At 44.3% G+C, this 27,871-nt stretch overlaps 1 protein-coding gene across 1 annotated transcript in view; it reads left to right on the forward strand.

Annotated features, from left to right (window-relative positions):
* Positions 1-8,290, forward strand: part of PIGU (phosphatidylinositol glycan anchor biosynthesis class U) — a 142,896-nt gene extending 134,606 nt beyond the window's left edge. The window contains exon 12 of the mRNA XM_078652172.1: positions 7,306-8,290. Within this exon, the coding sequence (XP_078508298.1) occupies positions 7,306-7,419 (114 nt within the window). The 3' untranslated portion in view covers positions 7,420-8,290. The remainder of the gene's footprint in view (positions 1-7,305) is intronic.
* Positions 8,291-27,871: the final 19,581 nt, after the last annotated feature.

Raw genomic sequence — 27,871 nt, forward strand, 5'->3', positions numbered from 1 at the left:
GATCAAAGTCATAAGCTTCCTGGACAGGGACTACTACAGCTCTAAACAGTTTTTCACCCAAGAGCCTCTAAAATGTTACGATGATACAGGGTCTATTGTGAAGTTCTTAAAGGCACAGTGCCAGTTTTCTCTACTATGTTTTGCATTGCAGCCTATTGGCTAACTATGTCCCACAATCACTTTCCTTTTCCTTTTAGAAAAGGTTTCTCTTGAGTCCAGGAGTATTCTAAAGTTCTGGGGTCTGGGCCCCAATTATAATACCACATTTTCCTTTGTACTCTACTGGCAAAAAGTCTCTCAGCTCAGTCCAAACCAGTTCTGTCCTCTCTGACCCAGCATCACTACAGGAGGTGAAGACCGCATTGTACAGAGGAGACACTGCCTATTCAGGTGCTAGTGAAAACTCCTCCCATCACTCTAAATGCAGACCAGGCCTATTCAGCCCCTCTATGAGACACCCAAGAAAGGTAGGACACACTTCAACCCCACTCATGGCTGTCTACAGTGAATGCACAACCCCAGCCCCTGTCACACCAAAACCACACAGTCAATACACAAACCAGCAGAGGCACACAGAATGGCTAAACAAGAAAAAGCCCACTTTCTTAAAAGTGAAATTTTCAAACACACAATTTAAAAAACATCTTTACTAAAAGATGTGTTATTAAATTCTGAGTTTAGATAGCCTAAACTCTATTTCCAAATTGTGTCCCTATGAAAAGTTATACATGTAAGATGTTACAAATAAACTCCCATGTTAACCTATGGGACAGATAGCCTATTAATAGTAAAAAAAACAAATTGCTCAGTATTTCACTATCAGGACATGTTACAGACACCAGTACGTGTCCTACCTTTCCTCCACACTGCAACCTGCACACAGGGGTGCCTTGGACCTACCTGAGGGGTGTCTTACATGTAGGAAAAGAGGAGGTTAGGGCTTGGCAAGAGGGGGCACTTGCCAGATCGACATGGCAGTAAAAACTGTGCGCATATGCTGCAGTGGCAGGTCTGAGACACCTTTGTAAGGCTACCTGTGTGGGCACAATGGTAATGAGAACACTCAAAAGTTTACCTTCTTCAAACAATCCATTTCTAAACCGATAGTTTCTTGTATAATTATTTCATACCAGATGGCTAGGAAACCCCTACCTGGTAGATCTAAAGCACATTCCACACATGGAAAGGCTGCTACAGTCACCCTTCTTAGAAATGTTCCATTTTAGAAATATGTAAAGCTGCTACTTGGAGATCTGTGTGTACCTTTACTAGACACTGCTGTCTGGATTCACACTCCAGAGCGCCTACTCAAGTAGGGCAGACATCTTTGAGGAACCTCATTGGGTGAATGTTTGAGCTGTTTCTATTTCTTTTCTGCCTGTTTATGACATAATTATTTACAACAAGGGGTGGTGATGGACAGAGTCTCTGAATTAATCAGAATACTCTCACCCAGTCAAGAGATCAGGGCTAGATCCAACACCGTTTTTTAGCTCATTGCACCATCCCAGTTTCAGAACCTGGCTGTATGCAAATTAGTCTGTCCCTGGCCCAGTGCATCATGGAAACAGGGCAGACCAGACTACAAAAGCCAATTCTTACACTGGGAAGGAAACAAGCTTCCGGGGACCGGTTTCTGGCATTTCAGCCGTCTTCGGCCCGGCTTGCTTGAATCCTGATGGTGCAATGAGCAAGGGACTCACATCTGAGTATACCCTTCCACGCTTAGGGTGGACAAAATTATTTACAACAAGGGGTGGTGATGGACAGAGTCTCTGAATTAATCAGAATACTCTCACCCAGTCAAGAGATCAGGGCTAGATCCAACACCGTTTTTTAGCTCATTGCACCATCCCAGTTTCAGAACCTGGCTGTATGCAAATTAGTCTGTCCCTGGCCCAGTGCATCATGGGAACAGGGCAGACCAGACTACAAAAGCCAATTCTTACACTGGGAAGGAAACAAGCTTCCGGGGACCGGTTTCTGGCATTTCAGCCGTCTTCGGCCCGGCTTGCTTGAATCCTGATGGTGCAATGAGCAAGGGACTCACATCTGAGTATACCCTTCCACGCTTAGGGTGGACAAAATTATTTACAACAAGGGGTGGTGATGGACAGAGTCTCTGAATTAATCAGAATACTCTCACCCAGTCAAGAGATCAGGGCTAGATCCAACACCGTTTTTTAGCTCATTGCACCATCCCAGTTTCAGAACCTGGCTGTATGCAAATTAGTCTGTCCCTGGCCCAGTGCATCATGGGAACAGGGCAGACCAGACTACAAAAGCCAATTCTTACACTGGGAAGGAAACAAGCTTCCGGGGACCGGTTTCTGGCATTTCAGCCGTCTTCGGCCCGGCTTGCTTGAATCCTGATGGTGCAATGAGCAAGGGACTCACATCTGAGTATACCCTTCCACGCTTAGGGTGGACAAAATTATTTACAACAAGGGGTGGTGATGGACAGAGTCTCTGAATTAATCAGAATACTCTCACCCAGTCAAGAGATCAGTGCTAGATCCAACACCGTTTTTTAGCTCATTGCACCATCCCAGTTTCAGAACCTGGCTGTATGCAAATTAGTCTGTCCCTGGCCCAGTGCATCATGGGAACAGGGCAGACCAGACTACAAAAGCCAATTCTTACACTGGGAAGGAAACAAGCTTCCGGGGACCGGTTTCTGGCATTTCAGCCGTCTTCGGCCCGGCTTGCTTGAATCCTGATGGTGCAATGAGCAAGGGACTCACATCTGAGTATACCCTTCCACGCTTAGGGTGGACAAAATTATTTACAACAAGGGGTGGTGATGTCCCCGGTAGCTTGTCTCCTTTCTGGTGAAGAATTGGCTTGGTAGTTTGGTCTGCCCTGTTCCCATGATGCACTGGGCCAGGGACAGACTAATTTGCATATAGCCAGGTTCTGAGCTGGGATGGGGGAGTGAGATAAATAACGGTGATGGATCAAGCCCTGATCTTTGGACTGGGTAAGAGTGGTCTGCTTAATTCAGACACTCTGTTCATCACCACCCCCTTTTCTGTATCGTTTTTGGCCACTATAGGTGTGGCAGGGTATACTCAGACATGAGTCCCTTTCTCACTGCTCCATCAGGATTCAAGCAAGCCGGGCCGAAGAGGCTGAAATGCCAGAAACCGGTCCCCGGTAGCTTGTCTCCTTTCTGGTGAAGAATTGGCTTGGTAGTTTGGTCTGCCCTGTTCCCATGATGCACTGGGCCAGGGACAGACTAATTTGCATATAGCCAGGTTCTGAGCTGGGATGGGGCAGTGAGATAAATAACGGTGATGGATCAAGCCCTGATCTTTGGACTGGGTAAGAGTGGTCTGCTTAATTCAGACACTCTGTTCATCACCACCCCCTTTTCTGTATCGTTTTTGGCCACTATAGGTGTGGCAGGGTATACTCAGACATGAGTCCCTTTCTCACTGCTCCATCAGGATTCAAGCAAGCCGGGCCGAAGAGGCTGAAATGCCAGAAACCGGTCCCCGGTAGCTTGTCTCCTTTCTGGTGAAGAATTGGCTTGGTAGTTTGGTCTGCCCTGTTCCCATGATGCACTGGGCCAGGGACAGACTAATTTGCATATAGCCAGGTTCTGAGCTGGGATGGGGCAGTGAGATAAATAACGGTGATGGATCAAGCCCTGATCTTTGGACTGGGTAAGAGTGGTCTGCTTAATTCAGACACTCTGTTCATCACCACCCCCTTTTCTGTATCGTTTTTGGCCACTATAGGTGTGGCAGGGTATACTCAGACATGAGTCCCTTTCTCACTGCTCCATCAGGATTCAAGCAAGCCGGGCCGAAGAGGCTGAAATGCCAGAAACCGGTCCCCGGTAGCTTGTCTCCTTTCTGGTGAAGAATTGGCTTGGTAGTTTGGTCTGCCCTGTTCCCATGATGCACTGGGCCAGGGACAGACTAATTTGCATATAGCCAGGTTCTGAGCTGGGATGGGGCAGTGAGATAAATAACGGTGATGGATCAAGCCCTGATCTTTGGACTGGGTAAGAGTGGTCTGCTTAATTCAGACACTCTGTTCATCACCACCCCCTTTTCTGTATCGTTTTTGGCCACTATAGGTGTGGCAGGGTATACTCAGACATGAGTCCCTTTCTCACTGCTCCATCAGGTTTCAAGCAAGCCGGGCCGAAGAGGCTGAAATGCCAGAAACCGGTCCCCGGTAGCTTGTCTCCTTTCTGGTGAAGAATTGGCTTGGTAGTTTGGTCTGCCCTGTTCCCATGATGCACTGGGCCAGGGACAGACTAATTTGCATATAGCCAGGTTCTGAGCTGGGATGGGGCAGTGAGATAAATAACGGTGATGGATCAAGCCCTGATCTTTGGACTGGGTAAGAGTGGTCTGCTTAATTCAGACACTCTGTTCATCACCACCCCCTTTTCTGTATCGTTTTTGGCCACTATAGGTGTGGCAGGGTATACTCAGACATGAGTCCCTTTCTCACTGCTCCATCAGGATTCAAGCAAGCCGGGCCGAAGAGGCTGAAATGCCAGAAACCGGTCCCGGTAGCTTGTCTCCTTTCTGGTGAAGAATTGGCTTGGTAGTTTGGTCTGCCCTGTTCCCATGATGCACTGGGCCAGGGACAGACTAATTTGCATATAGCCAGGTTCTGAGCTGGGATGGGGCAGTGAGATAAATAACGGTGATGGATCAAGCCCTGATCTTTGGACTGGGTAAGAGTGGTCTGCTTAATTCAGACACTCTGTTCATCACCACCCCCTTTTCTGTAATGTTTATGACATAGGCTTGCAATTCTGTTCAGAACTTATGACTATGGATGAGGCTCCCCTGGAAGAGAAGGAAAAGTTACTCACCTGTAATGCTAGTTCTATTCCAGGGGAATCCTTATTAGACTCATAAGCAACCCTCCCACTACCTCGACATGGACTACTACAGCTCTCAACAATGTTTCTCCCAGGATCCTCTAATTTACGTAAACATGATATGACTTAACTGACTCCTGTGAGGCATACAGGGGGTATTGTGAAGCTCTTAAAGGCACAGTGCCAGTTTGTTGCCCCTGTACTTTACATTGCAGCCTATGGGCTAACTATGTCACACATTTCCTTTCCTTTTCCGTTTAAAAAAGGTTTGCGAAAGATTTTCTATTTGTCACTTTTTATCAGTTACTCATTTTTATGTAATTGGCCTTTTTAAGATGAAAATTCAATGAAATCTGCCCATTTGTAGCCTTTTTTAAGGCTGCAAACACATTTGTAAAGTACTGTTCTATAAAGTTGTATGTACATATATTTTTAAAAGTGCTCCGGGATCCCTGCACGTTGGCAGGATTAATCAATGCTTATGATTTTGATGAAGATTCCCCTGGAAGAGAACTACGATTACAGGTGAGTAACTTTTCTTTTGTGACACAAGTGAGGCAATTGTGCGTATGTGACTATGTTTCTGGTACCTTTTGCTGATGCGCTATTGAATATGCCACCCTCCACATCCTGGACTGGAGTTTGAAACCAACTGTTATCCTGTACCATGACAGTTGTGCATTTCCTAACAAAAGTGGGCACTAGTTATATAAAGTAATCTTCAGAAGAGTGGTCGGAGTTGGGTGGAGCCAAAAATCCCAAAGAGAAAAGATGGGTCAGAAAACATGCAGTTTGAAAAGACACCATCAGACAGTACTTTGAAAGATATTCAAACGCATAAATCACAATCTGTTTCCGAAAACGGACAGAAATCTAGTCAGGAAACTACTTACATGAGTCAGAGCAGTAAAGGAGCTGACAGTGCCTGCCAATGAAGTTGTCATTTTAGGATGCAGCTGTCAAAAACGAGTTTTGAAAGAAAAAAAGTACAAGCATGAATTATGACTTTTGCAACTTTGAGTAAACAATCGAAGAACTTGAGACGAGGTTAGAGATAGTAGTCAAGGGCTGAGTGAAAGACAGAAGAGAAACTCTAGTCTAAACAGTAAACGTATTTGATGTGGCAGTAGCTTAGGTGTTCTATGGTACATGATAGACGTGATCTGCATCTAAGAAGGGCTGTTTTATGTTAAAATGTGTACTCTCCCTTGTTGATTCTGGAAAGTAAAGGTCTATACCCTTTTTTAAGTTGTGTTTTATATGCATTCTTGGATCTTCTGTCAGTGTCGCTATATTATTCCAAGGAACCTTAGGTCGGCGGATAAAAACCTGCTTATAGTGCCAAGGATCCGTAAGGTCAGATGGGGAGGGCTAGCTTTTTTTTCAGCTGCTTCCAAACTTTGGAACTCCCTTCCTCATGATCTGACAGGCCTCTCTTCTCATTTACTCTTTCGTAAGGCCTTGAAGACTTGGCTTTTCACTCAGTCTGCAGCTTAATTTTCTCCGTCTTCCTCACATACAGTCTGCTTTAGCGCCTTGATGCCCTTGGGCTAAGTTTTGTGCTTAATAAGACCCAATTTAATTCATTCATTCAGTGTTCCAGTGCATGATTGATGTAATGCAGGACGGGTGTGTTCAGTGTATTCCACCACTTCAGTTTGGAGAAATAATTAGTGTTAGGGCTGAACCCTGAAGAACATGCTCCTTCAGCACTGCCGGAGCTTTAATTGAAAAAGACACACAGATGATGGACGGAATGCAGAGCAAATCAAACATTCACCCCAGTCAATGGATCTGGGTTAAATCCATTGCTCTTTTGCTCACCATGCCACCCCAGTTTAGACCCAGCCATATGCAAATGAGTCTTGAGTCTTGACCCTGTGCCTCATGGAAACAGTCCAGCCCGAACTGCCAAGCCAGGTCCTTCCTGGACTGGAAACAAGCATCCTGGGACAGGTTTTGGGGCATCACCCCTCATCAGCCAGGCTAGCTTAAATCTAGTGGCACAGTAAGCCCAGGACCCTCGTCTGGGCATACCCAGCGCACTTAGGGCGAGAAAGCAAAAGACACACAGTTGGATTTAGGCCCAGAACTCTGTACTGGGATGAGTGTATGACATCTTTCATCATTCTGTCCATCAATTGTTCTTTTTGCAGAGCTTTAATTGAAGCTACTTCATTTGAACCTTCCTGCCGACACATTAATGTATAAACAATCCATAATTTTAACACATGTAGATTAGCCAATATTTGCTACCTTAGTTGTGAAAATGAGTAATTTAGTTCATTTTTATTCTCACTTCTGGCTTTTGAATATTCCAATATGGGAGAACCCCTCAGCCAGATCAAAGTGCAGAACTCATAGGGTTACAAACTGCATCTTGTCTTAGATGTTCTAAAATCTGACCGCCACAGCTATTTACACAAGCGCTAATTGTTTCTTTTATTTACCCGCAGATCCTACTGGTTTCCGATTATTTTTACGCCTACCTGCGGAGGGAGTACCACCTCAGTCACGGCCTCTACCTGCGAAAGAAAGATGGCACAGAAGCGGCACTGGTGTTGAAGTAAAGGGCCCCTAATCGGGCGTGGTCCCGGGAAATGGACGCACTCGGGCCGGTGGCAGGGTGAAGCCACACGGTGGTGGTTGGTTCCCTGGCAGAGCCTTGCCAGGGATCGTACTTTATCCGGAGCACTGAAGTTTGTTTCCAAGGGTTGAAAAGTGTTCCCCGTACGCACTGTGGAGGGTGATTTCTTTTTTTTATAAATTTCAGAATAAAATATCCTGTGAACTGGATGAGAACTGAAAGACTTGATTACTGAATGAGGAGACAGCCTTTTTACGTGTTGCCCAATCAGTATAAAAGCCAGATGACATGGCTTGGGTGCATTTTTTTTTTTTTTTAACTCGAGGTTTGCCTTCCCCTCCCTGCCTCCCATGTCTGCCGTCTGCACAGGAATTAATACTTCTCTTTGAGTGTTTTATGTGGCCGATAGTCAAACCTCTCCCTATCTAGTTAAGAGAGGGTAAAACGGGCGCGATTCCAGTCACGAACGATGTTTGTTTTTTCCAGGAACAACTAGTTTAATTTTTGTACATGTTTTACACAAACAAGATATTTAAAGCGCGTGGGGAACAAAGAGTGGGCAGGTTAAAGAAGCCATTAATTGTCGCAGAACAACAATACTGCCTTCGTAACATGTTCCACCAGTTCGTCTATGGATGTCGCACGTGAGGTGTTCCCCTGTGCGTTCTAAAGGACGCACTACATTCACGTTTCTCACAGCTACTGGCTGTCTTATGATGATATTAAACCATCGCGCCACAGAAGGAGGTACCCGTGGAGGGTGATTTAACCACAAGCTGAGATACTGGGTGTTCTTACAAGAGGGTTCTTTTTGTTGACACTTGAATTTGAATATAAAACCTTTTTTTCAGATACTTCCAGATGTCTCGACATCCTTTATTTATTTTTTATTTTTTTGCTGTGTTGCAGTTACTAGCATTTTACTCTGTGCTTTAAATGTTGGACAGTGGCGAGATTTCCATTCCATGTCTCGTTCTTAGCCACAATCTCTTGGCCAGGAATGACTTAAAACTCCACGTTGCCTGGCCTTTAGAGAAATGTTCCAGTGCAATGTATGGGAGTTTAACAGTTGCAATGAAAATTGCTCCTCTCCCAAGTGCTTTTATAAGCTCTGTGCTAGGGCGTGCATGTACTTGAAGTATATTTTCTATAGAATTTTGGCAATTTGAAATTGATCCTATGTAGTTTAAGGAAAAGCACCCCAGAGAAGAACTTTACTTTAAATAAACTTGAAATAATGAGTGAAACAATGCACTGAACTCAGCACCTTATTGCTGGCAGTTTGTTTGGTACTTAATTAAGTTCATGTATTTAGAAAGCACTATTCACATATAATTGTACATTGAAAAGTTATTATAAGCCTGTGCATTATTTTCCTTCTGTGTGTATTCTCTAAAAATGCTGAAGACTTTTCTTTGACCACATTTAGTATTTATGATGGCTTCCTCACCAGTTGATTGTATCAAATTTGCATTTAATAAATTTCTGATTGTAAAACGCTGACTGAGCATATCACATGCATATCACATGACTTGTATGTGAAAAACATCTGTTATCTAATGTTTTCCAAAAGTTCAATCCAATAGACCTTTAAGCTGTGTACACTTAATTTCCTTGCCACATTTGTCTCCAGCTGTGGCCAGGCTTATTCTACCAGCACACTGAGCTATAAAACAACCTTAGCTGTTTGGGGTTGCTGGGCCATGATCTGGCAAAAGCTGTTGCTTGGCTAGTTTCCTGGCACAAAATGCCCACAGTAGGCCAAATGCATGGGATTCCATGCAGACAGACAGACGGAGCACTTCACTATAACAGTGCTCTTTAAGTATTGAACTAGAACAGCGGGAAAATTACACCACAAATACAAAATGTGTAGCCTCTTGACTATTTGTTTTCTCATTCTTAAGTGACATAGTGTAATCTAGGTGGTGGTGGTAAATTTAACTCACTGGTCCTGTTAGTGTGCTGTTTCTTTTTAACTGAAGAACCAATAAAAGCTGTGCACCCATTGGAAAGCTACATTTCCAGGCCCCTTGCCATACCTTCACCTTGTAGGACCACCCCTTTGCTAGCCTTTGGAATACTACACCTTTTACCTTAGCAGCATGCAATATCACAGCACATTCTTTTGTACTTTGTGTCATCAGTTCTAAACAGAATGGTTTAATGAATGAATCCCATTATTTAGGCATAAAGAATAGTTAAACTCAAATAACTGATTATAGGATAATGTGATATAACCACATGCAAATGTGGGCGGTGTAAAAAGATCTAGTTGAAAATTTAGAATATCCTAATGATAACTAATTTTTCCAAAGGACTGGCCCACAAGGACATTAATAAGTGGTGTATCTGACCCACCCATGGTGCTAATTCGGATTCCCAACCTCTGTTTTGCTACCCTGAGTAAATTCTTTCTCCACTTGACATCCCACCCTACAGGAATATCTTAACTACCTGTCACTCATTGTGACAGGGCCAAAAACTCATTTAGGCAAATGGTGAATGTCATAACACCATGACAGACAGTCCGTGTAAAAGATTACAATTAGCTGCAACTAAACCTAAGTAGTTGGAGATTGTGAACAAAGAATACTGTAGAAAGTACTCTCATAGGAAATAAACAAAAACAGGAATCCCGGTTCTACGAAAACAGGGTATAGCAGTCTACCTTGATTTTGCTCATTACCTAGCTGTAAGCTGCTCCCTGGATAGCTTCAGAACAAGAATCTCTTGCACTGCCATCACAGGTCAACAGGGAAAGGCTTACCACGTTATGGGTGTCATAAATGAGTCCTAATATTGCTTGTACTTGGATGGTCAGGTTTCAATCCGATCCCCCTCCAATTTGAAACTATTTTCATTGCAATAATCTGGTGTTCTACGTTGGCATTTTGGTACAGTATACATAGATCCCCCTCGCACCAATTCTCTGTTTTTGTTAAGCCAGTAGAGACCACATTTCTTTTATACATCAAGATGGACTCACATGACATAATGAAAAGCCTAAATCTCTGTGTTTTTTTTATTTTATCCCGATGTTCAGTCTGCTACCTTGATGTTCAATCTATATAAAGCCCCATTGAATTTTGGTGTGAGCTCTCAACATTTGACTTAAAATGAGTGATGTTCATGGAGATGCTGGAGAGATGCATTGCCCCCAGTGTTTAACCGCATGCGCGCTAGCGGGTTTTCCCGCTGCGCGCTGGATTTTTAAAAAACCCGCGTTACGTGACAAAGCCAGCTCGTCATGCGCGTAGCGCAGGTAACGCCCATGACGAGCTGGCTTTGTCATCCGCGCTGAAGGGGTTGAGAGACGTGTACCTTCCACTCCTGCCCAACTTTCGTCAGACCGGAGTACTCTTGTGGACCTCCATACCGCAAAGAACAGGGGTGAAGTGGTGAGTAATTCTGCACCAATATGTTGGTTGATGTAGCGGCAAATCCAGACTGATAGAGGAAGAGAGGTTGTGGATGTGATGCCTAATCTCCATCGTGATGCTTCTCTTAGGATATGCCTGCTCCCAGGCGGTGCTGAGCGGTGGTGATCACAACTGCCCAGCAGATTGAACATTGACTTTCTGGTGCGGCAGAGGTCCTCAGCTTCCCCACTATCCTCAACCCACTTCCTGTTCAGGGTGCAGGGTAATGGTCAGGTCAATAAAAGGAGAGGGACACACAACCACCAAAAGATGGCGTCCGACTGAGCCCATCCAGGTACCACATGTCTTTCAGTAGTGAAAGATCAAGCGACCTGTTGGAGGAACAAGCTTGTGATTCGTGGTAGGTAGTGTGCTTATCTGCCAGCACACTTGCAGGCCACTCGTTTGCCAACACAGAAGTGAGTCGCTATGGAACTGAGTAGGGGAAGGATGATTGCCTGCATTGAGCCCTGGGGGTGTAGGCAGTGGTGATCAGCAGCAAGGAGTACTGCTGCTGACCCACACTGGGGGCTATGGAAGACAGGAGGAACCCTCTGCAGGGTTTTTCCCTTCTGTGACTTGTGTGTCTTTGAATGAAACAATTTTGAGTACACTGACTAAGCTTCTAGGCACACTGAGAAGTATCAGTGAATGGTTCACCCGTTGTCTCCCGTAACCAGTGCAGCACCTATTTTGATAGCGATCTTTGTTGAGGGTTACTCAAGCCCCAAATGCCACCAAAGAAGCAGACTCGGAAGTGTTGGCTGAACTTTTTTGGGAACGTGCTGCTGTTAAGAACGTCAGCTATAAGGTCCACAACTAGGACATATGTCCAAGGATTGACCATGGTGCTCACCAAAGCCAAATTGATGGAAAGCATGGTGACCTTCAGGGAGGAGCCCAAGAGCTTCCTCAGCTCCTGCCCGAAGAGATGCTCACAGGAACTTCTGTAAGCCTATAGAGAAGCTTACATGAGCTTCTAGGGATCTAGTCCCCAAGTTGGAGAACCTGCACACAAATGTTTACTCTTAGGGTACCAGAGTCCTAGACTTGGAAACGAAGGTTGACCAACAAGGTAAAGTTGGCATTGCTATAGTGCAGGAATTTAGGGTTTTATCAAGTACAGCTGCAACAACCTTTGCCGAGTGTGAAAAGCTCAAAAACCGTTCTCATTAGAAAACATTTCAGTAAGAGGCATGGAAAACAAGGCGGAGGGCCCAGATCAGTAGGCTTGTGGTGCGCCTATTCTCCTCCCTTTTGGTTGCCACACACAGAGCTGTTCAATTGGACAGAGTCCATAGGGTTGGCCGGAGGAGGCCAGCATATGATCACAGGCTGAGAAATGTTCTAACAAAGCTCCATTATTATTCAGAAAATGAGGACATTTTGAAGATGACAAGAAGCAAGTGCAAGGTTTCTTAAACATTTCTCCTGCCAGCTGTACCAAGATATAGCAGTGGCCACGCTACAGAGGCTACTGTTTTTCCAGCTAGAGACAAGCTGGAGAATGGTGGTATTTGCTAGAGATGGACATTGCCCCTTTGGGATTATACTCGAGAACGATAATAATAAAAGAGCACAAATTCACTGACCTTGTGGAGGCGGCTTCCTTCTTGAATGCCTAGCTGCAGAAGGGAGAGGCCACAGACGGAAGACCGATCAGAGACAGTCTGATTAGTGTTCGAAATTAATTTCAGGGGGGCGTAGCTAGCGACCAGACAAGATGGCCGCAGTATAACCAAGCTCCTTCCCGCATAAATCCGCTCATTAATCCTGGAAAAAACTCAGTGTTGCACTAAGATTCTTGTGCAGGAAACCTTCCGACACCGAATGGGCTGATCCGGACCCCCGGAGCTAAAGGGATCGCGGGGATCTACGGCCGAGAAAATCGCGGCCTGGGCCCACGTTGCCACCGGGACCTCAAGTAGACACTCACCCCGGACGGAGGTAGGCGGCGTTGGCTGTGGAGGCACTGGGCACGAAGGTTTCGAGGCACGCCGACTCTGTCGCGCGGCGCCGAGCTGCGTCCGACAATTGTACCCGCGGCTGGGGAGCACAGGCAATGGAGCGCAATCTCAGCGGTGAAAGACCACCAGTGCTCGTTGAGGGCCCACACAACTGGACTCACTGGCACAACCAGAACGGCCTGAGCACCAACGGGCAGAAGAGGATGCAGCAGGAAATATCCTCAGTGCGGCACTAACTGATCCGGACCCCCAGAATCAGAGATCGCTGTGGTCTACTGCTGAGGAATTCGTGGTCTAGGACCAAGCTGAAGCCGGGGCCTCGAGTAGGGGCTGACCCTGAACAAGGGAGGACTGGTGCAGGACGGAGGTAGACGGCGTAGGCCGGTGCGGTGCTGGGCACAGGGACTCGTGGAGTGCTGCCTCCACCACGCAACATCCAGACGTGGTCGGCCGCTGACCCCGCGGCGGGGGGGGGGAACAGACAAAGGGGTGACACATCAGCAGGGAAGAACACCAGAGATTATCGGGGCCCTGTGTAACGGGAGCATATCACACCAGTAGGACCAACCCAGGACCCATCAAGCAGCAAGAATAAGACATGGGGAGGAGATTGCCAGCACAGGTGAAGGCGCACACCATTTGAGCGCAGAAACAGGAGTGCCAGCATTTTTCGAGGGTGCACGTCAATTCCAGTCCGGAAGCCGGAGCCTGGAAGAATAGACTGTGGGGTCCACTGGCCCCACCGTCAAAACACAGTGCCGGTGAAGGCGCGACAGCGCGTGGTTACAGACCGCAGACTTGTAACCCTCGACCGGGACACGCCTGGGGACACTGGGTGGTAGACCTACAAAAGGCACAAATCGGCTGCAGAGATGAGCGGAAGAGGGCCCAAAGTACAGCAGACCCCCAGGCTAGATAAATATGCCTACACGAAGGACTCCTCTGGAGTGCTGGCCGGCGCCCGACCTCCCGACGCACCAGAGGTCACAGAGGAGGAGACCCTCAAAGATGTGATGACGGCCCTACGAACAATGCAGTCCTTGATGGGCACGATCTCCACGGATGTCGCCCTAATACGGGCGGACTTTGCTAAAATGTCGGACCGACTGGTGGAGGTTGAGAAGACCACTGCGGGGCTCTCGACAGACACGGCAATGCTGCAGCAACAAGTGCAGAGGCTAGAAGAGGACAAGAAAATGATGAAGGCCAAACTTGATGACCAAGAAGGCCGCTCCCGGCGAAATAACGTGCGCCTTGTAGGTGTGACGGAAAATGCAGGTGGACCAGCCCTAGATCTTTTTGTAGAAGATCTGATCCAGAACCAACTACAGCCGCGGGGGCTCTCCAAATTATTTTCCTATAGAAAGAGCGCACCGTATACCAGGAGGCAAACCACGTCCGGGAGCACCACCGCGGCAGATATTGGCGCGAATTTTCAACTTTCGAGATCGCAACACAATCCTGCAGGTCGCACACATCGCACCGCCAATAAAGGTTGATAACTCGGAAGTCACCTTCTATCCTGACTATACAGCGGCTGTCACACAACAAAGACGTTGTTTCACGGAAGTTAAGAAAGAACTGCGTGTCAGGGAACTGAAGTACTCTATGCTTTTCCCGGCGAAGCTCCGGGTTGAATCTGAAGGAAAGACATTGTTCTTTGAAACGCCGGGAGAGGTGTGAGATTGGCTAGAGGGATGGAGGCCAGCCAGAGGGACCAAGAACAGGGAGAACGCACACGCTGCCCGCTGAGAAGCATAAGGACAGAACCCAAAGAGGAGGTATACCACCGCGAGGTTGAGACCATGAACACCTACAGGACAAACGCAATACAGGCAGCAGCAGCTAATGAACTACTGTAGGGAACCTATATCTTGGAAGAGGACCTTTTGTTGAACACTGCTACATGAGATGAGACATCGCTCATGAATGGACTGGGTCATGGACATTCGATTTCACGAACCTTGATCGGGGGTCAGGGCCCCCACAGGTAGGATCTAACAGTTGGGGGCAACACTGAACAGACAGTTTGTGAAGGGAGGGCTCTGTTCTGAGCACGGAAGACTCACCCCCACGAGTGATGTGGTTTGTTTGGGAATTTAAGCGCTCTGCTCAGTTGGGGGGGCCGGCAGTTTTAGAACCGCCAGGCAGGGAGGCAGGGTGGGGGGTACAGGTTAAGGGATCCAGGGGACTTGATTATGTATGGTATGTTTTTCTTGTTAAAGTATCTCTCCTAAGAAAGTTGATAATAACTGTACAATGTGTTCATACACATGGCATACACCTTTGCTCTGACACTACTGACGGTTCAAAAAGGAGGGTAAATCACATAGCACGGGGAAAAGAAACAAGGGAGACCAAATGATAATTCGAAGTTATTTACATATAGAAGCACAAAAGTACAACTAGATTGTAGTAACCATAACAACCAGAAGTGTACTGGCAATGTGTAGGTGAATGAACGGCGCAGTGACACATATGATTGTGATACAACGTGAGGCGGCGCAAGGTGACAAATTATCAGTGAAGGTCAAAGTTAAATATTTACAACTATACACAAAATTTTCATTATTTTGAAAGCGACCAATAGAATGCCGCAAATGGCGTTGCAGGGTCGACGGCGTTTCAACCTCTATAACTTGAGGTCATCATCAGGACGATGGTTACATAGTTGGAGTCAGTGCTCTGTCAGAAAAGTTGATTCTACGTCTTTAATCGTAGTGGCAGCGTCTTGGCAGAGAAGTAGTGCCAAGTGTAGATCAAGGCAGGGATTGTAACGTCTGTGATTGACGAAGGGCTGGAGAGTCACGCTCGAACTTGTGTAAGCAATACACTGTAATCAAGATTCCTCTGGGCGTGGGGCAAAGAGTCCCATTCTACGATGCGGAAGCCAGGCAAGAGGGCAAGCTCGTTCTGATGTGGAACTTTGCACTGAAAGGAATCCACGGTGCGGGGCTATTCCGGTCAGAAATTCACCGGGGCAGCAATCGATGCGGAGGAATTAGACCCTTGGAGGGGAGCGGACGGTCCGGCTAAATCGGGGCCGTTCAGACGCTTCCTCTTCTGAACAATGCTTCTAAACCTTGTACCTGCCAGTCTTTTGTGCCCCAAACAGTTTTTGTCTCAATGTTGTCTTTCCAAAAATCAAAGCCAAAGGTGGACAATTGAGCATAAAAGGTCGCAGAATAAATTTGTTTAGTATTTGTCAACATACTTTTTTTCATGCTTGTCTTATTAATATTTTTAAAGTCAAAACTTTCTGTGTTTGTAACATTAAAACCTGTGAAATATGGAAATTTTTCAAGAAACGTTTTGGAGCTACCTTTTGGAGGAGTTAGACAATGTTCCCATTGATTATAAGTTAAAACATTTCTAGGGTTTGCAGATTTATGCAAGTCAAGAAATGATGGCCAAAATGATTAAAACAATACATTTCTTCATAATTTGATGAACCTTCTAAGTATTCATGTTTTGTAAATTTTGCTGACATTTCTAAGTCTGCCATCATGTTATTAACAGGCTCAAAGTCCCAATCATCAGAAAATGTGCTAGGTGAGACTGAATCGCTCAAGGAAACTGTAAATTGTTGAGGAATCTTTAGCAGCTCAACAGGGCCATAAATGTCATAATCAGTTGTATCCCATGCTATTCCACCAGCTAGTGGGACCGCTGTGATGTTTACTGATGACAGGTCTCGTTGTTCACTATGAGATGATTTGTGTGGCTTGAGGAGCAAGTTGATGTTCTTACTTGCTGTGTCCATTTTCATGTGTTTTCCATCTATCGGCTTTCCCAAACTTAACACAATAGCAGGAGATAAACTACACCTAACACAATCCAAAGTTCAACCCAAGGTGAAACCAGATATGTATTTGTAAGCTCTTGACCAAGTTCCTTTACTTTTTCCTTGAAAGATTTGTTTGCTGGCATAGTGTCAGGTTCACTGGGATCCTCAGAAAAGTTATCGAAGTTGATAAAATAGCCAGAGGTAGTTCTGTCAATTGTTGGTATTGCATCCGGATTCTTTGAAATCGCTGGAGTTGCTTGTTCCCTTGACATGTTTGTATAGTCAGATGCTACATCATTGTAGACGGGAGTTTCTTGATGAGCTGTTATTTGGGTTTCAAGAGGCACAAGTTCCATGGCTTTATTGCATAGTCCTTCTTTTCTCACTTTAGAATCTTCAAAGGTGATGAGTCTTTCAGTTTGAACCTCTTGGATAGTAGCAAGATTTAGTCGTCTTCTACATCTTGGGAGTCCACTGGGCCTACTACTTATTATCGGCCACATGGTGTGGTTTTACCAGGTCAATTGACACAGACAGTTTCTCCTTTTTTCCAGCAGGGGGCGGCAGTAGTTCTGTTCCTGATCCGTGGATTGCTAGTACAGGTACTGGTTTTCTGTAAGAAGGCCCAAATTCCTTCTTGTCTGCTATTTTCTCCCAGACCAGAGCCCCAATCTTTGGAATCCAGACAGGTCTCGCTGGGACGGGTGTTAGCTTTTCGCTGGTATTGCTTAAACTTCTTCTTGTTTCATTTAAGTCCTGTAAAACAGCCAAACGATCTTTGATATCAAAGGGTTTTTGTTCCACCACTGAAGTGTGACGATCGAGGTCTTCAACCAACATTCTAGTACCAAAAAGGATTTCATGGAGTGATTCCACCCAGAGAATTTCTTGGCAGGTTATTAAGGCTACGTTGGACATTTATTAGATGTTTGACCCACCCATCACCCGAACCTAATACCCTAGCTGTTATAGATTGCTTTATGTCACGTTTTTTTCTCTCCACAATCAAATTTCCCTCAGGATGGAATGGACTCGAAAATTGCAATGCAATTCCCAAGCTGGCCATGGCCTCCTTGTAAGCCCTAGAGCTAACCGCAGGACTCTGGTCAGAATGTAGTGTGCCGATAAAGACTCGAAAATCTTTTATAACAGTTCGGGCGTCAGCTGAGCGCTGAGGCCACATCAAAATGAATCTTGTCTTAATATTTGTGGTACTGCATCAGTCCATTCGGACGTCCGCACGTAGATAGCCTTATGCTGTCTAACTGGTGTCTGTACTGGGCTGGCTACGCAGTAGTCAGGAATCTGGTGGTGTTCAAAGCTGTGGTATTTGTAACAGTCATCGCAATTAATTCCGAATTCGTATACGTGAGCTTTCATCCCTGGCCACCAGTACATCTCTTCTAATTCTAGTAGAGATTTAGAGATCCCTTGATGTATCAGACGCTCTCCCATATGTGCTTCAAAAATGAGAACACCTCTCCTGTTTGGAATTACCCTATCCCCCACTCCAGGTATTCGAGCAAAAGGAACAGAGTTTGCATCAATTATGTATGTATGTATACTCGAGTGGATAATTTAGAGGTAACGTGGCTCCGCTGCCTTTGCTCGTGGCATTGACAGCGAGCATGGTTTCACCGTCTATCGTTGTATCCGAACGATTGATTGTAGCTACGAAAGCCGTTTGCACAGCTGCCTTTGCAACTTCATCAGCCAATGAGTTCCCTGCAACGTCAACGCCATCACGTTGATGACTCACTGTATGGATCACGTGAGTCTTTTGTAGTTCTTTCTGTAAAATAACTACTTGTTCCCACAGTATTTTATGCTTGATTGTGCCACCTTTTGTGTTCTTAAAACCATTCTGAACCCAGGCCTGCAGATATTCATTGTAATTCCGGACGCAGTTATACGAATCGCACACTATGAGTGTGGGGAATTCGCGATCGGTATTTTCCAGCGCCATCTTGAATGCTTGGAGTTCAGTTCGCTGAGATGTACAGTCTCCTAATGACTGAGTTTTTGTTATCATACGTCTAAATTTACTATCGTGCCATCGACCTTTAACAATCGCGCACGCAGCACTATAAACTTGTTTAACCCCAATCGTGGGCTGTGCTGATCCGTCTGTATATATTATACAGCCGTAATGTTCTAGAGGTAGAATTTCAGTAGGCAGAGGACATTCTTGTTTGTATTGGAGAAATTCTTGTGTCTTCAAGTAAGGGTCAAAAACATATTCAATGTCTGTTGCAGCAAGAGAATTAACCCATTGTATCCATCTTGAATGTAGAGCTTTTGCATTTGGAATGCTTGCCTTCGAAACTGCCTCTAAGGCAGGTATAGGTGTAACGACTTTAATGCGTTTACCCTGTGCAAGGGCTCTCTCCTTTGCTACAGCAGTCTGAACCGCTGTCATAATTTTTTCTGTTGAAGTGAATTTCATTTCAGCTTGTGTGTGCTGTTGCCAACATGTCTGTTTGTACTGAACGCAAAATTTCTGTGTGTTTTTGAGTCCAATTAGTTGGTTTGAAATCAGGTTTGATTAGTTCGTAGAGAGGTTTAACCCTTTATGCGTAATTCAGAATGTAAGTTCTTCCGAAATTTAGGAATCCTAGAATTGACTGCAGGTTTTTCAGCGTTTTTGGAGTTTGGAGCAGCGCACATTTTTCTAAAAAGTTTGCTGCCAGGCTTTTGCCTTCACTCGAAAGTTCGTATCCTAAGAATAGGACGTTGAGGTGGGCAATTCTTGATTTTTTTAAAGTTGAATTTATACCCTTCTGAGGCGAACCCAAGTATTATGGTGTTCACCCTGTTCAAGTGCCTGTCCAAATCATCATCTGTAAGATAGATGTCATCGACATAAGATAATGCCTCATCATTGTACATTTGTAGTAACTCTGTTACTCTGGCTGAAAATAATCCTGGACTATTCTTAAATCCCTGGGGGAGATGGCAAAATTGACGGTGTGTCCCCATTATTGAGAAAGCGGTCAAGTACCTGCTTTCTGGTGCAATGTTTTGACAGAAGAAACTGTTCGAAATATCTAAAGTAGTTTTATATTTCTTCCGAAGAAAATTATTCATCAGTGCTGCACAAGAGTTTAAATGTCTGTAATCCAAAACTAGACGATATGTTTCGTCTGGTTTGGAGACAGGAAACAAAGGATTGTTCATTGACGAGGTGCATGTTTCAATCACCCCTTGGTATTCAAGTTGATTTAAGATCACACTGACTTGTTTTTTAGCTTCCTGCTTTACTGGATAATGGCGTGAGCGGTAGGTTGATTTTTTAACTGGATTTTATGGTGAGGAGAATCCTCATCCTATCCCACATGATTTTTTTTTATAATGCTCGAGCCTGGGCCACAGCCCATTTTCTGGCATGGGTATATTTTTTATGAATAGGAATATGATTAGAGAAGGCTGGCATAATGATTTCTTCGACATGTGGGCACTCCCTTACAAATTCAGGTGGCCAGTCTTTTTCATCTAGAAGGATGTCATAACCCTTAGATAGTTTTTCCCAAAAGAGTGCTTTTATCTTCCTAGTTATATCCCCCTCTATTCGGAGTGTTACTTCATATAATTTATGGGGTACACTAACCCTGGTGTCGACAATTTCAACCTGAATGCATTCATTCAGATCCACTGTCTTCAGATGATCTTTCAGGATCCTGCGAGCTATGGTGACCTCTGCTGCGCTGTCCAGCATTGTCTGGGCCCACTCCCCGTTCTTGAGTTGTGTCCTCAAGATCCTCGGCATGTCTTATTTTAATACTTGCTACCTTCTTTTTGGAGAATTGAGTTTTCTTATTTTTTGGAACGTGTTGATCGTGTTTGGACTTCACGCGTTCTCTGCTTTTTGTTCTGATCGTCCTCTTCTTTCGGATTTCTGCAAGGAAGTCTGAAAGGTACGAGAGGATCGTGTATCAGTATCTTGATATCTATCAGGTTTTCTTAAATGATCCCTATTTTTAAGGTTATATCTCTTTTCAGAGTGCTCCTTTTGAGGAGATCTACCTCCGGACTGAAACGCTTCACTTTAGGAAGTGACTGTCTACTATTTTCCCATTTCTTTTTAGGGGTAGTTAGATTGTTTTTGATAAAAACTTTTTCAGGATTTCCTGTTAGTTCAGGCTTTACAGGTTTCCCTCCCAAACTATCTCTTCTTAATTCTTCATAGGATTTTTCAATAAATCTGGCAAGTTCATAAGGTTGCTCAGTAATATCTAGTTCTTTTAATTTTTGGCGGATTGCCACGATGCTGCTTCACCTTTATTGTTAGCTGAGACCTGTGTGAAATCTTTCAGTAATTTCATACCAAGATTCAAGGCTGGTTCTGGACGGTATTCATTTGAATCTGTCTCAGAACATCTGGTATCACCGCCATAGACGGGACACCATGTATTTTTGTGTAGATTGAAGCAAAGACTGTACCCCAAGTGTCACAGTCCTCTACGTGTGGTGCAATCCCCATTGGTAAACAGATTGTTAGAATCCTTTGTTTCTCATGAGGTGTACTATCGGGAAATACTGCCTCTATTTGAGTAATTTTCTGGGCTAACCTGAATGGAATTTGTTCCCTTTTTGCGGGCAACTTACCGATTACTGACTGTATAGTCTGTGGTGTGATTTTTTTGTGTTCCCCTGATGAGGGGTGTGCTGTGGAATTCTTATAGCAGGTTGGACTGTTAAAGTCTGCATGACATATTGTACCAATTGTCTATGTATTTTAATTAATTGTTTTAGCTGAGCTAACAGTTCTACAGCTGACATTCTTTCAATGTTAGGATGTGGTGTATAGCTGGCTAGTACCGGCCATGTAGCTCATGGTCTACCTAGTAGACCGAGCCTGGTAATGTGATTTTGATGTTGTAGGGCGCCTTTAAACCAGAGCTGATGCTCAACGTCCTTGAAAGGAATGTATTCCTCTGGATGTTGCTCCATTTTGTAGAAGTGGAACACGTGTTGTTGGATTTGCCTGTGGAAAGACAATCCATGAATAGAATACCTCTGTCTGCCGATATTCATGTGCCTCTATGACAAATATAACCGTACCACCTCTCGGTGATAGGCCATTTTCTATAAGCTTTATAGCTATGGCTTTCCTTACGTTTTCCGGGATGATTATAGCATCTGCGTCGTCTTCATTAAACCCTGTAACGTCTAAACCCGGTTGGGCTGCTGCAGCTCCACCGTTTGCGTTGTTGTCGTTATTCAACATTGTTTAATGAAAGTTTTTGCAGAGCAAGTTTCAAGGAAATAAAGATAAGGTGCACAATATTTCGGAACACTGTATCCTTCAACGTTGAACAAAACCAAAAACTAATACATAGGATTTTTTTGTCCTACTCAGTTTAAACCCTTCCATGCGTCGGACGGCCGGCGGCCGTCCGACGTCACGGTGGGCGTGTGCGGAGGACGGCCGGGGGCCGTCCGAACCACGCCCACGCCATAAATCACCCGCACCGCGGCGAAATTTTCGCTGCGGTCAAGGGGTTAAGGTGGATATTTTATCCTTTAACCCACTCTAAACGTCTATTGGAGTTTTTACGGGATAAAGGGGTCTCTGTGAAAAGCACGACTGAGTTACTCTAGTATCTAGCGTTAAATTAGTGCCTTACCAAAAGTTGGGCGCCATGTAGTGTAGTTCCTATATTCCCAATAGGGTCTGCGCATTGGAATAATATATCCTATAGATTAGACGTAGGTCAGGTCTACTAGGTCTCTATCGAATATACTAGACTAAATTGTGTGTGCCAGCTAGCTCAGAGGTCACTAGAAACTTTCTCGAATTCACAAGAAGGAATTAGTCTCTAACAACCGCATAAACTTGTTTCCCCAAGATAAAACGTATCTTCAGAGTCGTGGAAACAATAGATAGATATTTCACACAGTCAATCATGCATGCTTCGTTTCACTAGAGGTGCAGAGAAAGTAGAAAGACGGGGCGTTTTCAATAAAAGGATTTATTGAACAGTCTTCTTTCTCAAGCATAAGAAATGAACTGCTACCATCGTAAAACCGGTTGTAAAATATAATGCATACAGTATAAATAGTAGAATAAAATAATACTGTAAGAGCATTGCATGGTTCCTAAACCATATATAAATACCTACATAAATAACAGAGGCTAAAAGTACTCAACTGGTGCTTCTAAAATACGCCTACCCCGGTGTACCTAACCTAAGTCTAGTACGAGGGAAGAAGTAAGTGAGTTGTTGCATGAATGTAGTATTCTTTTGCCAAGAATCTGCCCAAGATTTCTCTAAGGGGCTAATCCGCTCCGTACCTTAGTTTAGAATGAAGAAGGTCAGTCTCTGGACTCGATTTCCCAACAAGCCGCAAGGGTAGCTTGGAAACACTGGAGCTGGATTTCTCGGCAGGAGAAAAGACAGCGTCTCTCTCAGTGCGTCTGCTGAAGGGTCGGCTTCCTTCGGCACTTGCTGTAGCAGGGCGCGTTGGGCAAGTAGATAGTCGAACTGCTCCAAACCACCGTGTGTTTTCTTGGGCGAGTGTGGGCATATTTATATCTTGAAGGTGCCGACTTTGACGTACAGTTGGACATAATAACGTCATCAAAGAGTCTCAGTTCTTTGAAAACTCCATGAGTTCTTGGGCAAATCAATATTCAAGCAAGGGGAAGTACCCGGCTGCTGAAGCTGAGTTTTCCAAGAAATCGTTGTGGATTTTCGGAACTAGTGGAAGTAGCCCTGCCGTATTTGGACTGCATGAGCTATGCCTATTTATGGTTATGATTTCTATGCCTATATAAGGATATGGTGATTTATACCTATATAAGGGCATGAATCGGGAAACTTACAATAGGGTCCAAAAATGATACATAACACATAAATAAATAAATAGGTGTGCTGCATTTTGCAGCACACATAGAAAGAGTAGGAAGGTCTTGCTTCCTGCAAAAGAAACAATCCTGCCTGCAACGCAGGTACCCTTGCACCATGACAAAATGGTACCTGCGTTGGCGCCAGGCAGCTAAATGTACACCAGTGCATGGAGACGACAGGAATGCACCATATAATGTTAAATATGGCGCATTCCTGCCCTCTCCCCTTCATACAGTGCAGTGCAGCAAGGTGTCTTGTTGCGTTGCATGAAATATTGATAAATCTGCCCCTCTGTTTTAAAATTGATGTAATAAGAAGAATCAGTTCAGAAACGAAGCAGAAAAAGTTATTTGCCATTTCTGTCTCAACGAGTCTCTTTATCCTGAATATCTTTCAGTATACCAAGGGCAGACCAAGTCACCTATCGTAAATATTTTCTGTTCTCTCTGAGGAGAGTTTGACCATTTGATTTAATGGGCAGGTTCACCCTCTAATATATGCCCAAATAAGTATTTCCAACAGCCAGTAACTTTTCATATTGGCTCTATTCCACCATGCTGGATATGTTCAGAACTACAAAAATATAATTGAATACCACAATCCTCTGCAACTTCAGACCCATTTCATTGCTACCTTTCTTAGCTAAAATGTTGGAAAAAATTGTATTTATAGAATTCAGAAATATTATGGAAGCCAATACATTATTGGATAATCAATAAGCCATGTTCTGCCCTGGACACAGCACTGAGCTGGTTGTTGTATTTGTCCTGGGCATCCTTAGAAGGATGATGGACAGGAGAGGCCCGGGAGCCTTGGTGTTCGTGGACCTCTCTGCAGCGTTCGAAACCATTGATCGAACAATGCTTCTATAAAGAATGTCAGACATTGGTATACAGGGAATACCTTAGTGGTTAGAATCCTTCCACTCCCACAGGCAACAAAATATAGTGACACCTGAGTATCTCCCTACTCCTAAACAATTTGACTTTGGCGTATCCCAGGATTCCATTCTTTCGCTGCTACTTTTCAATATTTAGATGTGGCCCTTGGTTTATCTATTGAACAATCGAGGCACAATTTTTTTTATGCATGTCGATGATACTTAACTCATTTTTAGTATCTTCTAATCAGTGAGGACCAACCTACAACCTCCCTTCAAGCAGATAACCTTAGTTGCATGTTAGTAGATGACCAAAAACGATTTAAAACTAAACCCTGGCTGAGCTCAGGCTTGTGCTTATCTTATGCTCCTATAAAACCCCCATCTCATTACCAAAGTATGTTGCTTACTTACTCTCTTCCCATGTAACTGCCTACTCCAGCATCTTGATGTTGCCTCTGTTTGGTATTTTTTTTGTTTATATAAAAAATATCTCAATGCAAATTTTTGGAATAAAAAAAAAATCTATACCCCGATAAAATAGCAACTAAGAGATATCTGGCCAGACTCCAAGTAGGGCAAAACCTTGTAGTATGACTGATCTGTGGCCCTAACAAATCTGACTTGATCACCAAAGCAAGAAAATCGTTTCATTGGTTTTCAGTTCATGCCAGAATCATTTGTGAGCTATGACCATTGGCCATAAGGCTGTTTATGCTCAATCACCAATCTTTACGACCAATAAATTTCAGTGGCACAAATCACAAAAAAGATCTGAGACCCAGCAATCATTTCCTTCGTTCTGCCCCAAAATTGCAGACAAAGGGTTTTGGTGGCAGGACCCTTTATGTGGCCGCAGCAAAAACTCTTTGCTCCTAGTCTCCATAGCATTACAACAATTACTCAGTTTAGAAAAGTGTTAAATACATAATATCAATAACCTTTTTTGAATTTTTGCTTCCTCAATTTGAAGCGATGATAAACCTTTTCTGGTTCAACGTTTGTCTATATCAAATATACAAAACATAAGCACACTCGTCTTCATCTCACCCCCACACCGGTAGTACACACACATAGTTCCATCTACGCTAACCATCCTGCCCTTACAGGTAGGGACTTCAGGACAAAACTCAATGGATCCTGTACTTCCTGCCTCCAATGAGGAGTCAGAAAGTGCAGCTCTTCTTGAAAATCCTCTATGCTCCAAACCCTTATTGGCTCAGCAGGATATGTGAGTAGCATGTTTTCAACAGATTGATGCACGTTGCACCCTAACCTACTCAGGCTATACATAGCTTCAGTGGGAGTGCATCTCCATTTATCTTTTACCCTGTATATTCTCCCGTGCACTGTCTGTTTCCAATTGTCACTTCCCATTGACCCTAATTTCTCTCTCTCCCAGTGCCTTATATATGTAGCCCCACTTTTTCAGTCTTTTCATGGCTGGAAGCCGCCTACTGGTCACCCTGTCTCCAGGATCAACTTTGGGCCTAGACATAACGGCCCCGGTTCACAAAAAAAAACTGAGATGAAAGTCTAATTTTACGACTTTTGGTATTCACAAAGGTCATTTATGAGTAGTAAAGTAGACTGATACAGTAGTGAAAATAGTGCTCCACTTTTAGTTGACTGAGTCTGTTTAAGAGCTCCGCCCTGCCAAACTGCATCGAAGAGTTTCCCCAGACGGCAACTCGTACAGATTCTCTCTCTCTTCACTGAGAGCATCTGGACATTTACGCTTCTCTGAAGACAAGAAATACAACATTCTTGTGACTAAACCTAATTGCAGGGTACTCGGTTTTCACTCTTTCCTGGAAATGTTGTTTCTGAGATTTTCAGAGAAACACAATTGTACTTCCGCTGGACGAATACTTTTTATTGTCTTGAGCCCTGTGGTACTTTTTTGGCACACCTAACAGAAAAACTCATAAGAGAAAAATAATGTTTGCTGTTGTTTTCTAACAATAACTCACATTTCAAATGATTGTACTGTTTACAACTATAGTCGATGTTTTAGGAAAAACGTTTTACACAAGACTTCAATGTGTCACGTAATGCTGCGCAACAACCAACATTGCTGCTCTGCATGCTATTAAAATGAGAGAGCGCAACAGCGCCATATCTATTAAAATATGGCGCTGTTTTTCTCTTTTCCTGCACTGGTGCATTTTAGGCTGCCTACCACCATCGCACACAACTGTGCCCATAGTGATGTCAAGCAAAAGTTTCATACTGGAAGGGTACCCTTCCTGTACAAAATGGTATGTATTCGCATAGTTTAAAACATGTATAACTGTGTATGTGTGCTGAACAGTACAGTACACACCCAAAGTTAAAACCTCTTGAGGAAAGAAATGTTTTTACTAATGGTAGATGTAGGAAGGTCCTTCTGCATGGTTACCCCCGCTTTTGGCCTGGTGCTATGTTGGTTTTTGACTAGCCTGACTGGGCTCCTGCTAATCAGGACCCCAGTCTATCTGCTTTCTCCTGAAACTAGGTGTTATTTACTTAGGTATACCCCAGATTGGATAATGGGTTACCCTTATCAGACACTAGTATATGGTACCCATGTACCCAGGGCATAGGTACCCCAGAGGTCTCCCATGGGCCTATCCCTGCTGACGAATTTTAGTAGAAACAGTATTTGGTCAAAACCTATTGGCTGTTGCATGGAAATGTCCATGACCCGCCCATCGGCAGCCCCTTGGGCAAAGTAAGTTCAAAGCTCTTCTTCAAGGTACTTTTGGGCTGCTATTTAGCACAAACAATGCTTTGCACTGGAAAGTAAATAGCAAATCAACCCTTTGCACTGGTTTGCAACAAAACAAACCAAGGACAAAGGGATGAGAAATGTTGCAGCAGATTCTATTGTGACTGTTTCTCAGTACTCTTCTCAGAGAAGTTGGGAGCTTCGGGGATTAGGTGGTACAGATTTTTATAGAACCTCACACTGTGCGAAGCGAAGTAAAGTGTCATGCTGATTAACTTATTATATATAAAAGACAGCAGGAACATTACAAGACGGAGCAGCACCACACGAGCCCCTGCATACCCTTCGTAAATCTGGACGTTTTTTGGGATTCTGATACAAACATTTATCCTTGTTAGAAAAGTCTCCTTCACTCATTCTTTAGAACAATCTCCAGTGGCCAGGAGCAGACTGTTAAGAAAATGGTGAAGTGGCATCGCTAGTCCCTCTTCCATTTCTGGGGTCCCCAACAGTCACGAGCTTCATTTAAAGTGAGCAGTAGCTGTTTTTAATTCTGCCATTATATATGACATTTAACACAGTGGCCTTCACCATGGACCTTCCTCCCGAACCCAAGGAAGACAATTAAAAGGCAGTCTCCAGGCAATGATTGGGATAACAATCTCAAAACGCCCTTTGAGAAATTACTATTAAAATGTCCCCCCCAGATGCAGCTTAAGCCTACTTAATGTATATACCTTCCAGCCGGCCCACAACAACACAACACAACGCACCGAGACTGCTTTTTTCACGCAATCCAAGAATATTTCCCCCAGACA

The sequence above is a fragment of the Lissotriton helveticus genome, chromosome 7 (genome assembly GCF_964261635.1).
Source record: "Lissotriton helveticus chromosome 7, aLisHel1.1, whole genome shotgun sequence".
Taxonomy (NCBI): Eukaryota; Metazoa; Chordata; class Amphibia; order Caudata; family Salamandridae; genus Lissotriton; species Lissotriton helveticus.